Genomic DNA, 12504 nt, shown 5'->3' with positions numbered 1-12504 from the left:
GGGAGGGAGGGAAGAAGAAAATAAAAGATCAGATATGTTTAGGAGATGAAAACACAAAAAAATATTATTTGATAGAGTCAGGTATTTTGTTTTTCTCTCCTAGGGCCTTGGGCAGTTCATGTTGTACACTTCCACAATGCCTTCCCTGACCAGTTGTACCCATGGTGATCTCAGACTTGTTTGACATTAAAATAATTACTCCTGTACTACTTTGAGCAACTGGCTTATTACTTCCCTATGGTAGTCCCAGAAGTATTAACCAGCACTAACAGGCAAAACAACCTATTATATGATAACATACATGTATAAATCATTCAGAGCAGTGCACCCTATGTGTATTTTTAAGTGAATAGGTTATGTCATGCATCATGCTACTCAATCCATCTCATGCTATATAGTATTTTCCCTCCACATTCACCCCCAGAAACCATGAATGTCCTCATACCTTTCAACATGCCCAGCATATACCATCCCCAGAGAAACCAGCATTCACACTCACCCCTTCAACTTTGTCCCATTCCCCAACACATTTTTTGTGGTTTTTGTAAATGAACTGCTTCATACCGACGGTCGATTCAAAGCTACTTCTGTAGATAACTGTCAGAATGACCTACTAAGATTCACCAGGGATGAAATTTAAATACAGCTTCCCAGAGTGGATGGAAAGTGAGTACGTAGGTCTCCGGAAGGATGGAAATGGTGGTAAAGTGTTAGGTGTTCAGAACTGTTCCTGCTTAGAGACACGTGGGCTTCTGCTCTTCAGCGCCTCTGTGTTAGGATCCGTGCCTGAGGCCCCTCATCTTCTGCTGTGTGTCTTCTATGTCTCCACAAGCCACATTTTTGACCCATAAGTGCCACTGGTATTTATTCATATGTGTACATGATAAGAACATGATGGTGAGCCCATGAAACCATAGATACCAGCATTCAGTAATGGAAGGATCTCCAAACCTTTATTTCATCAGAATTACCTGAGAAAGCCTGTTAGAAATAGAGAGGCCTAAAAACTCTAGGTTTAGGGGCAGAGCCCCAGCTGCAAGTGTCCCAATGGACTTGGCTGAGCCTTCTATCCCAGAGGACAATAAAAGACATTGTAGTGGTGGAGGGCAGAGAAAGGAGATGTAATCGACCTAGCTATATCACAAAGAACAGATAAAGGAGTTTTCAGTAGACCTCATTCTGTCTTCAAGGGACTGGCAGGGCCCTTGAAAGGTTATAGGAGGGGAAAGCAAAGGAGAAGGTTGGAGAGAGCATGGCTGACAGAACAGCTCTGGGTCTTTAAGGGGATCTGGATTTGTCCTGGCTGCCACCATTTGAGAGGCCAGTCTGGCTCCCATGAGGGGATTACTCCTGCTTTGGGGTATAATCTCACAACCATAGGCAGTTACTCCCATTTTGGGGGGGGGGGTGACCTCATCCTGGGGTCATCTGTCCCATGTGGCTCACTGCTGCCTGGGGATACTTTCAGATCCTTATCAGAAAGATATTTATTGATTGCCTCATCATTCTTGGGAATCCAAAGTAACTCTAGAAGAACAAGATTTATGGGGGAGGGGGGAGGGGAGAAGGAAGTTAGCCAGGAAAACTAGAGCCAAGGAGGACGAAATGGAGTCAGTGTGGCCAGGCCAGTGACCAAGCCTCCTTCACTGAGGAGCTGATGCTGAGGCCCCGTAGCTATTGTCAGTTCTCATCTATGATGAGAGTACAGATCAAGATGATTAAGATAATGGGGTATACACTGAGGATATAGTAAGTTCTGTCACACAAGATGTGGCACAGGTAATACAGGAAAACATTCAGGAATTATGTGGGAAATGGACTTGAATCACAACATTGAAAACCTCTATCACAGACACATTTTTTAAAAGGTAGGAATGTTATGTGTAAATAATAATAAGTTAATACAGTCAAGGATGCTGACACACACCCGCAATCCCATTTCTCAGGGGACTAAGGCAAGAGGCCTGAGTCTTTGAAGCCAGTCTGGGCTACAAAGAAAGACCTTGTATAAAATAATTACATAAAATAAAATAAAAATATAGAATCCAAAAACTATAGACTCTGCCTTAAAATGCCTGAAATCAGCTACAAATATTGAAAAATTACAAACTCCTAGAGATATTTCAATGCCAGATTTGAAGGAAGTGTCTCACAGCACAGCAAACAAAGGTAGTTGGCAGCACTCCAAGGTGTGCATTTTGGCTTCATGCGGTCTTCTTGTGGAGAAAACTGCACACAAACCAATATGCAAGAGACATTGACTGAATTGCATCACTCAGGTTATATTTAATGTATCATGTTTGTTTTTAACACCAGCATCACCACAAATCTGACCCATCAGGCAAAGCTGCCCTGTAAGACTTTGCACTTTTACAATTTTTCAGTGCCCTCTCCTCCCCTCCTCCAAGAGCATTTTCACCTTTTAATTCCAAACTATCAACCTCTCAGACCTGATTGCAAGTTTGCTGTCTTTATCCTGCCTTCTGTAGCTTGCTCATGACTTAACAGCCAGTGAGATGAATTCTCACTTTAAAATTGGGAAAGAAAATGGCCCTCACACCTGCCTGAGCAAGACTCCAAGCCAGACAATCCTTCAGCCTACGGGGTGGAACATTGGGGGCTGTGGGTATCTTTGACTGCTGCTCTCTGAGTATTTGATTTGCTTTTGCTTTTAATTTTTCAGGTTCTGGGCATGTCTGTGATGAATAAGGTATGTGATGATAGATGATGCTAAAATGGATAGGTCGGTAGACAGACAGACAGACAGATGCTGGGTAATAGATGATAGATAATAGATGATTGGTAGATGGATGGCAGAGAAATGGTTAGATTCTACCATTTTAACCACACACACTCCCAACCTAGCAAAAAAAATTAACAAAATAAAGTAACTATTTAAAGATAGATAGATACATCTAGATAGACAGAGAGACAGAGAGATAGATAGATAGAAAGAAAGAAAGATAGATAGATAGATAGATAGATAGATAGATAGATAGATAGATAGATAGATAGATAGATAGATAGACAGATAGATAGATAATAGAAAACTGCATTACACTGAGCAATGTAAACATTAAACATTTATTTTAGCTATACATTGGATCCTAGAAGGAATTGTGAACTGTTTTCTATTATGGTTTTTTTTTTAATTTTTTGAAAAGTCATTCCTCTAGAGAAACTTCAATAGTTGAGGACAGTAGAAGTGGATGACCTTTATTTCTCAATCTCCCTGCAACTTAGATCCTAGGCTAGGATATGGATGGCAAAGGGAGCAAAGATTCCTACTCCTGTTCGGGTGCGTGTTTCAACCTTAGGTCACACATTTAAAGACCCAGCTGTGGTGCCTCAGAACTTGGCTTGCACTGTGACTCGTTTTGCTTTAGGACATGGACCTGCACATGAGTTTCACAAGAAGTATCACTGAGATTGGCATTGCCATCCAAGATGCTGAGGATAACAAGTTCCAGTTTTCCTACAAGGAGATGCTGCTCGACTACATGCTGGTGAGTGGGCAGAGAAGGAAAGAGCAAGGGCCTGAACATGCCAACTGTTAAGTCAGTAAAACTCAGCAGTTCCCTAGAGCAGATTTCTACCTTCCTTCTGACCCAGGTATACAAGGGCTCAGGAAGCTGGGAGGTATGCCTGGGAACTCCTCTGAGGCTTCCTAAAATGGGCCTAAAATGGTTCACTTCCTTGTTTGTGTTGCAGAACTTGATAAAGGATGAGCCCCTGGATTCCTTAGCTAGCCCTGTTCGATGGAAAGCCTTAATCGCCATCAGATATTTAAGGTAGAGAGAACCTTGCGGGGGTGGTTATAGACATAAAGGATTTCCCTCACCCTCCCATGGAACCGCTGGCAGAACTGTCTACTGACTTCGATGTACCTTCCAAAATAAACGTACTTCATTGATAGGGTCGAAGAGTTGACACCCTGGCTGAGTTGGTCATTCCATGACTGGTAGGAACAAGGAACTAGTCAGAGGACCCAGATTTGTTGAGACTAGGAGACTGAAATTCCTATGCAAGAAGAGATTTCCTAGAGGTTGGCCTTCAGGGAAATTTTAAGTAAGTTTCTACTCTACAGGAGTTGTCAAGCTGTTGATTTTCTCTTCACGCCATGTGCTCCCATACAATCATTGATTCTCCGGGAACATCATGTCTTTCATCTTAAAATGGCTGTATATGTTTAGTTGTGATAAACAACATAAATTGATCATCTTAGTCATCTTTAGTTGTATACTTGAGTAGCGTTAAGGACAACCACATGATTCACACTATCATGTAAGAAATCTCCAGAACTCTTCTAATCTTGTGTGATTGAAACTATATCCATTGAGCAATGACTCTTCATTCTCTGCTCCCCACAGACACTAGAAACCACTACTGCATTTCTGTCTAATCTAGGCAGCTCATATGCATGAAATCATACAGTATTTGTATGTGGCCCAATTTTTACTTCACATCATGTCCTTAAGATTCGCCCATAGTGTAGCATCACGGATCAAAATTTCATGCCTTTAATAGGCTGAAGAATATTTCATTTTATGCACAGACCACATTTCATTATCTACTCATCTGTTGGTGAATACATAGATTTCTTCCACCTATTAAGGTCTAGTGAATAATGCTGCTATAAGAATGGATGTGAAAATATCTCTTCATGACCCTGCTTTTCAGCCTTTAGGCATATACCTAGGAGTAGGATGGCTGGAATATATAGTTATTTTATTTAATTTTTTGAGGAAATATCACACTGTGTTCCATGACAACAGCATAATTTTCTACTTTCTCCAACATGGCACAAGAATTCAAATTTCTCCATAGCTTTACCAACACTTGTTAGTGTATACTTTCTTTAGAAGTATTCACAAAATGAGATAGTATCTTATTTTGACTGACACTTTCCTAATATTTCATATTAGGGATTATTTCACATATTTGTTGGCCATATTTTTATTTTATTTTATTTTAATTGAGAACATACTGTACAGAGGGGTTACAATTACATGGGCAGGAAAATGCATACATTTCTTACCAAGCATTGCAGCCTCCTCCTTTGGTTTACCCTTCACATCCCTTCCCAGCCTCCCCCCTCCCCCCCACCCAATCATACCCCCCCCCCCCCACCGACATTGTAAAGCTGGTTTTGACATGACATTTTGTACTTCTCATTGTTGCAACAGGTCCACCTGAATCCTTAAACGACTTGTTTGTCCCCGTCTCCTCCACATGTTATACTGACATCAAATATAGTGAAAGCGGGGGTTACACTGTGGGGGAGGGACATACAAAGCAACAAAGAAATAATCTTATAAATGCGTTAGAAACACATGCATGAAAGAAACAAAAACATTAAAATACATATTTGAGGGTTCGTTTTCCTAACATCACATTCTTTGTTGGCCATTTTTGTATCTTCTTTAGAAAAATGTCTAAGTCCATGAAGCCCTGGGTTCAGTTCCTCAGTACCACATAAACAGAAAAAGCTGGAAGTAGTACTGTGGCTCAAGTGGTAGGGTGATAGTCTTGAGCAAAAGAAGCTCAGGGACAGTTCCCAGGCTGAGTTCAAGCCCCAGGACTGGCAAAAAACAAACTACTTTTAAGCCAGGTGTGGGTGGCCCATGCCTATAATCCTAGGCACTCAGGAGGCTGAAATCTGAAGATCATGGTTCAAAACCAGCCTGGGAAGGAAACCCCATGAAACTCTTATCTCCAATAAACCACCAGAAAACCAGAAGTGGCTCTGAGGCTCAAGTGGTAGAGTGCTAGCCTTGAGCTGAAGAGCTGAGGGACAGCACCCAAGCCTAGAGTTCAAGCCCTACGATCAACGAAAGAAAGAAAGAGAGAGAGAGAGAGAGAGAGAGAGAGAGAGAGAGAGAAACAAAGAAACAAAGAAAAATGTCTAAGTCCTTTGTCCATTTTTTAAATCAAGATTTGTTTGTTATTGTTGAGATACAGTAATTCCTCACATATTTTAGAACTTAACCCCTTGTTAGAGGCATGTTTACAAATATATCTCTCATTCAATAGGTTTCACACAAGTTACAAGTTTTTACATTTGATGTTGTTTCATTCACCTAGATTTGCTTTTGTTGTTTGTATTTTTGGTCTCTGTAGAACTCTCAGTCAAAACATTTTTCTTAATTTGACATTATTAAACCCCCCCCCATCATTCTCGGTCCCTTTCACACCCCCATTTACCTCTCAACACAGCCTAACAATTATATGTGTACATATAAATATATATTTAGAGCCCAATATTAAATATGAGAGCAAATGTTCAACCTTTGTCCTTCTAAACCTGATTCCTTTGCCTGAACCATCATTACCTCCAGTTTCCTCCTTTTTCATTCAAGTGATAAAATTTTATTCCTTGTTATAGATAACTAATACTCCATTGTATATATGTACCACATTTTCTTCATGCATTTATCAAAGAGCATTAAGTTGATTCCAATGTTTGGATATTGTGAATAGTGCAGCAACATGTATGGATGTACAAGTGTCTCTGTGATCATAACTTACCTTCCTGTGGGTAATTTCAGTTGTTTGAAGAACCTCTATACAGATTTCCATGGTGATGGTACTAATTTGCATTCCCAACAACAGTGTATAAAGGTTCTTTTTTCTGAACATCACCAGCACTTGTTGTTTGTATTCTTTTTTACTTTAATTACATTTTCTTTATCTTTAAGTAGTTATACAATGGTGTTACTATTCAACAAATCAGTTTATGAACACAACGCATCTTGACCAGTGTCACTCCTTTGCATCCTTCTACCCCTTCCCTTCCAACCCTACCTCTTCCCTTAGTTTTCTTAGTTTTGTAGGATGTGTACTGAATTTTATGATTGGATTCTCTCCCCCTTCTTCTCTTCATTTGTTTATCTTCTCCTCTTGACCCCAAATTTTGAATATCTATTTCCTGGTATTCATTTTGTTAGTTTGTGAGTTAGCCTTTCTAAGGAATTATATCATTTGACTTTCCCCCTGAAAATACCATATTTCAGCTAATATGTGTGTGTATACTTGCATACAACATGTGTTTTCTTACAATTTAAAAATTAGTTCTAGTATCTACATATGAAAGGAAACATGCATCTTTTGACCAGGTCATTCCATTTCTTTGCAAATGATATACTTTCATTCTTCCTAGTGGATGAGTAAAATTTCATTGTATATGTGTGCCTTTTCTTGATTCATTGTCCATTTATGGCATCCGGCCTGGGCTGTGGTGAATAATGCTGCAATAAACATGGTTGTGCAGATGGCTTTACTGTATCCTAGTTTGTAATCTATCCTAGCTTGTAATTTTTCAGAAAAAAAAATGCCAAAGAGTGAAATTACTGGATCATAGGGTAATACTATGTTAAGTTTATACACACACACACACACACACACACACACACACATATACTTAAAAAGTTGTATAGAGGGGTTACAGTTACATGAGTAGGGTAATGAGTACAATTTGTAGTGAGCATTGTTACCTCCTCCTTTGTTTTCCCCCTACCATCCCTTCCCTCCCATCTTCCCTATGTTAAGTTTTTGTTGAGGAATCTCTACAGTGCTTCCCAGAATGGTTAAACAAATTCACATTCTCACAACAGTGCATTAGAGTTCCTTTTTGCCCAGCTCCATGCCATCATCTGTCATTGTATTCTTGATGATGACCATTCAAACTGAGATGGAATCGCAGTGTTGTTTTGATGTGCGTTTCCTATATTCTTGATAATAGTCATTTTTACTGAGTGAAATGAAATGTCAGTGTCATTTTGATTTGTATTATCAGGGATTAAAACAAATGTATTTTTTGTTTATTTTTTTGTGCTGGTACTGAAGCTTGAACTCAGGGCCTTGAATTTAGCATTTTTGAGCTCAGCATTTTTGCTCGTTGCTGGTGTGCTACCACTTGAGACCCACCTCCAAGCCAGTGTTTTGCTCGTTAATTGAAGATAAGTTTTAGGCGTGTCTGCCTGAGCTGTCTTTGAACCTCAAGCTTCAAATCTCATCTTCTTGATTAGTTAGAATTACAGATATGACCTATAAGGCCCCACTTTAAACAAATCTTGAAGACAAAATAATAGTAATCTAGGTTAGACTATTTGGTGGGGGCAAAGGGGGGGGGGCGGTGTTTTTGCTAGTCATGGAGCTTGAACTCTGGGCCTGAGCACTGTCCCTGAGCTCTTCAATTCAAGGCTAGCACTCTACCACTTGAGCCATAGTGCCTTTCCAGCCTTTCCTGGTTATGTGGTGCTGAGGAATCAACCCAGGGCCTCATGCATACAAGGCAAGCACTCTACCTCTGAGCCAACTATCCAGCCCCAGGTTAGACTATGAAGACGTGTTGCCAAGCAGAAATATATGCATGTTATATATGCCATTAAAAGTTGTCTTTTAAAAAGTTGGCTGCTGCCAGATAATAAAGATAAGAATAATCTAAATAGAGCTTTCCTAGCTAAATTGAATTTTAATCCTCTCTGAGAAGCTTTCATGTTGCCTTAAGATTATCATCATTTCTTGTTTGTTTACTAACTTGGTATCTTATTATCTTAATTTACATTTTACTTAATAACAAATGGAAGTTTTTATGTTTAGTGAGAATTTGCATTTTCTTAAGTTGTGTTAAGTTTTGTTCTGACCCCCATGATGTTTATATAAATGTATGAAAGAAGAAAAACAGATTCTAGCCAGATGCCAGTGGCTCACACTTGTAATCCTAACAACTCAGGAGGCTGAGATCTGAGGATCATGGTTCAAAGCCATCCCAGTGAAGAAAGTCCCTGAGACTGTTATCTCCGAGTAACTACCAGAAAACTGAATATGGTGCTGTTCCCGAGCTTCTTTTTGCTCAAGGCACAAAGCCCTGAGTTCAAGCTCCAGGACCAGCAATAAAATAAAAAATAATAAATAAAATAAAATAATAAAAATTAAAAAAAGATTCACATACTTTATTCATTGATGAACCTGTAAGAATCTAAGAACTTATCTTACCTGTGGCAGCGTATAGAAAGCAAGAAGACATATGTAACTGATAAAAAAAAATCTTACAGTGTAGAGAGATCTAACTGAAGCTTCTAATTTGGAGATCTCTCTCTCTCTCTCTCTCTCTCTCTCTCTCTTTCTCTCTCTCTCTCTCTCCCCCCCTCCCTTTCTGGAGAAAAATGAATCAATAATGTTATCACAGATCATATAATGCAGTGTTAAATAATGGAAAATAAATAATTGTTCATTCCTCTAGTAACTTAGTACTGAGATATAGTGACTATACTCACCAAGACATGACTTTATGTCCCAATCTCTCCTGCACTTGTTACCACCTCTGTCAACATCCTAACCTTTCAGAAAATTCAACAGACTTTCCCCATATTGAGTCAATTCACACCCAGCACCAGTAGGTCTTGCCTGTAATCCTAGCTACTCAGGAGGCTGAGGTCTGAGGATCACAGTGCAAAGCCAGCCTGGGCAAGAAAGTCCATGAGACTCTCATCTCCAATAAACTAGTCAGAAAAAAAATAAAATGAAACAGAAATGGAACTGTGGCTGCAGGGGCAGAGCACTAGCCTTGAGCACAACCAGGCCGAGGGACGGCATCCAGGCCTAAGTTCAAGCCCTGAGATGGGCAAAGGGGGGGCGGGGACCCACCAATTCACAGATCTCGATCATTTTAACGGGTGTTTCTGGGTGCAAACAATATCCGTTTCTCTGTGTGGTTCTCCTTTCAGCAAACTGAAACCCCGGCTCTCATTGAAGGGCCATCTTCATATTCTTGAAGAGAATATCCGACGACTCCTGCCACTCCCACCTCTGGAAAAGCTCGCAAGCGAGGGTGAGACAGACAAGGACAAGCAGCACATTAACGTATGTGGCCGTGAGCACAGAGTGGAAAGCTGCGGTGGGGACTGTCCCCCGACGGCCGGGGACTCACACTCACTCACATCTGCTTTCAGTTTCTGTACGAAAGATCCATGGATGCTCTAGGAAAGCTGCTGAGGGCCATGATATGGGATAATGAAGATGCGGATGACTGCGAAGAAATGTTTAACGTGAGCAGAGTCACCACCCACACTGATTCTCCTACACTCCGACCTGCCCAGTACCGTGGCACCGGTGTGCCACGCCAGCCTAGATACTCCACGTGCACAGGAAGACCTCCAGCCTGACCAACCCCGCTCAGCATGGAATAACACTCCGCTAAATAGATAGGCACAGTAGCTAAGTGAATCTGACCATATAACATAATCTTCTGTAAAAATGAACTCCGGAAATGGAAACAAGGGTTGTTTTTGTTTTCTTTGTTGCCGTGTTTGTTTTCTTTATGTCTTGTTTTTGTTCATTTATCTGTCTTTGGGAAGATAAGGGTGGCACAGTAATGTGGGACAAATGAAGCAGTAATGCTCACTAGACACCCTTGAAAATGAGCTATACAACTTGGGATGGGGACATGAGGGGAAAGCAAAGAGCCAGGTGAGGAAGGAGTGAGATTGTTCAAAAGGAGATGTACTGTTTGCCTGACATGTAACTGAAACACCTCCGGGCATCATCTTTACAATAACAATTCTTTTTAATTGGGTGGAAGTGGGCAGAGAAAGGACAGTGAGCAGAGACCAAGGGAGGAAGGCAGAATGAGCCTAAACGAATATGAAGAATACTAAGCAAAAGAATTTTATTCTCTAACCAACAGCTTCTCCGAATGTGGCTCGTTTCACCAAAAGAGTGGGAAAGAGAAAGAGCCTTCCAGGTTATTGCCAAAGTACTGACGAATGATATTACGGTGAGCAATCCCCTGGAAATACATACATCCCATTGCTCGTGAACCACAGGGACTTCCAAGGCCTCCAGAATCTCAGTCCCCTACATGATAAATCTCAGGCTTCAAATGAAGGGTTCCCAGCAGATCATGGGGGCAGTATCTCACATTCCAGAGTGTGGCTGGCATCCTACATGGAGGCTCTCTGGCTTCTCGGCCTGTTTATTCGCTCATTTTTCCACTGCCCTTAAGACATCTTTAGAGGCTTTTCTGTGATTCCGCTACATTGTAAGGCCAAGTGTAGGGAAAAATGGGATTTGAGATCAGTGCAGTAATAATCTGGGACCTTATCAAGTGTCCTCACCACCCAAGAATCTCCTTTGCCCTACAGGCGCCACAGAACTTCAAAATAGGGTCACTCCTTGGACTCCTGGCTCCTCACTCCTGTGACACCCTGCCCAGCATCCGTCAGGCAGCTACTAGCTCAACCATTGGTCTGTTCTGTGTAAAAGGTAAGAGGGGAAGGGAACCCACAAGTGAAGGGTTCTCTTCCTGTGAAGAAAAATAAAAATATACCCACTTTTTATCTTTTGTTAGCAAAAGATCATTCCGTACATTCTAAGTGCCTTATGTCCTACTGGGCTAGGCCTGGTTACCAAGAATGGCTCAAAGCATTCAAATTACAAGCAGGAAGTCATTGCTGCTTAGGTCTGTATTTATAAATTGATATCAACAATCACTTGTTCAGTTGTTGGTTATCTCTTTTCTTTCTTTTTTTTGCTATAGTTACTCCTTTTTATTTTCCCCAAAGAAGCTCCCCCAATGAATGGAACTCCAAAAGAAATAGCACTGTAGCAGGGTTGTTAGAGCCAAGAGGTTCATGAGACAGAACAGAGTTCAAGTTCTGACTGCTCTGTGTTTACTCTGTGACCTTGAGGAAATGACTTCGTGGATCTCTATCTTGGTTTCCTCATCTGCAAAAGTACAAGCCCGACCATGGAGCTTTTACCTCAGGTGGTCTTTACGACTGATAAAAGTGATCCTTATAAGCAGAGTGTTGAGCTGGGCACTGTGTTCAGAAAGTACTCTCAGGTTCACCATCTCATCAGCAGACCTTGCTTGTATTTATTTAAAGGCTGAAGCAGCTGAAATATCACTATGTCAAAACAGTGTGCTGGAGTCTCTTGAGCGCTCATATGTGTTTGTCCCTTGGTTGATTTTAGGCATTCACTTGGAAGTGGAAAGACTTCAGGGCTTACAGGAAGGGCTGGCATGTGATGATGTGCAGGTCCAGATCAAGATTGCCTCCAAAATAGCTAAGGTAATAAAGATGGAAGACTATCCATGAGGGATAAAGACCATTCTGGGTTAATTTCCAAGTGAGTACGTTACTAACGCCCCATTAGGAAAAGAGGCAAAGACTTTGGACAGTCAAGCGAAATGAAAGACCTTTTTCCCTATCATTCATTAACTCTGTTTGCATGTTCCTTCCCAATACCTGCTACTAAGCATAGCATCTGATAAAAAAAAAAAAACTTTGCAAACTCTGTGGCTTTTCCACTAGTATAGGATATAGTGGAATGGAATGAATGGAACCAGGCTTTGAAATCAATGGTATGGATTCTATGTGCCCTGTCTGATAGTTAGTCTATACTTTTCTAAAACAAAACAAATAATCAGACTCATAGCTTACAATGAGTTACTGTGAGGACTCACTGACTCAAACATTCCACGGTGAGTTCATTAACCTA

At 40.8% G+C, this 12504-nt stretch overlaps 1 protein-coding gene across 1 annotated transcript in view; it reads left to right on the top strand.

Annotated features, from left to right (window-relative positions):
• The window catches only part of Mroh2b (maestro heat like repeat family member 2B), a 70414-nt gene that overhangs the window by 39467 nt on the left and 18443 nt on the right, over positions 1 to 12504 (top strand). Inside the window, exons 22-29 of the mRNA XM_042690532.1 lie at positions 2684 to 2710; positions 3387 to 3506; positions 3712 to 3791; positions 9729 to 9864; positions 9954 to 10049; positions 10688 to 10777; positions 11145 to 11265; positions 11977 to 12074. Of these exons, the coding sequence (XP_042546466.1) occupies positions 2684 to 2710; positions 3387 to 3506; positions 3712 to 3791; positions 9729 to 9864; positions 9954 to 10049; positions 10688 to 10777; positions 11145 to 11265; positions 11977 to 12074 (768 nt within the window). The remainder of the gene's footprint in view (positions 1 to 2683; positions 2711 to 3386; positions 3507 to 3711; positions 3792 to 9728; positions 9865 to 9953; positions 10050 to 10687; positions 10778 to 11144; positions 11266 to 11976; positions 12075 to 12504) is intronic.

This window comes from Dipodomys spectabilis, unplaced genomic scaffold (genome assembly GCF_019054845.1).
Source record: "Dipodomys spectabilis isolate Male_0828 unplaced genomic scaffold, ASM1905484v1 ptg000138l, whole genome shotgun sequence".
Taxonomy (NCBI): domain Eukaryota; kingdom Metazoa; phylum Chordata; class Mammalia; order Rodentia; family Heteromyidae; genus Dipodomys; species Dipodomys spectabilis.
The sequence above is the reverse complement of the archived record's forward strand: the minus strand, read 5'-3'. Positions and strand labels throughout refer to the sequence as shown.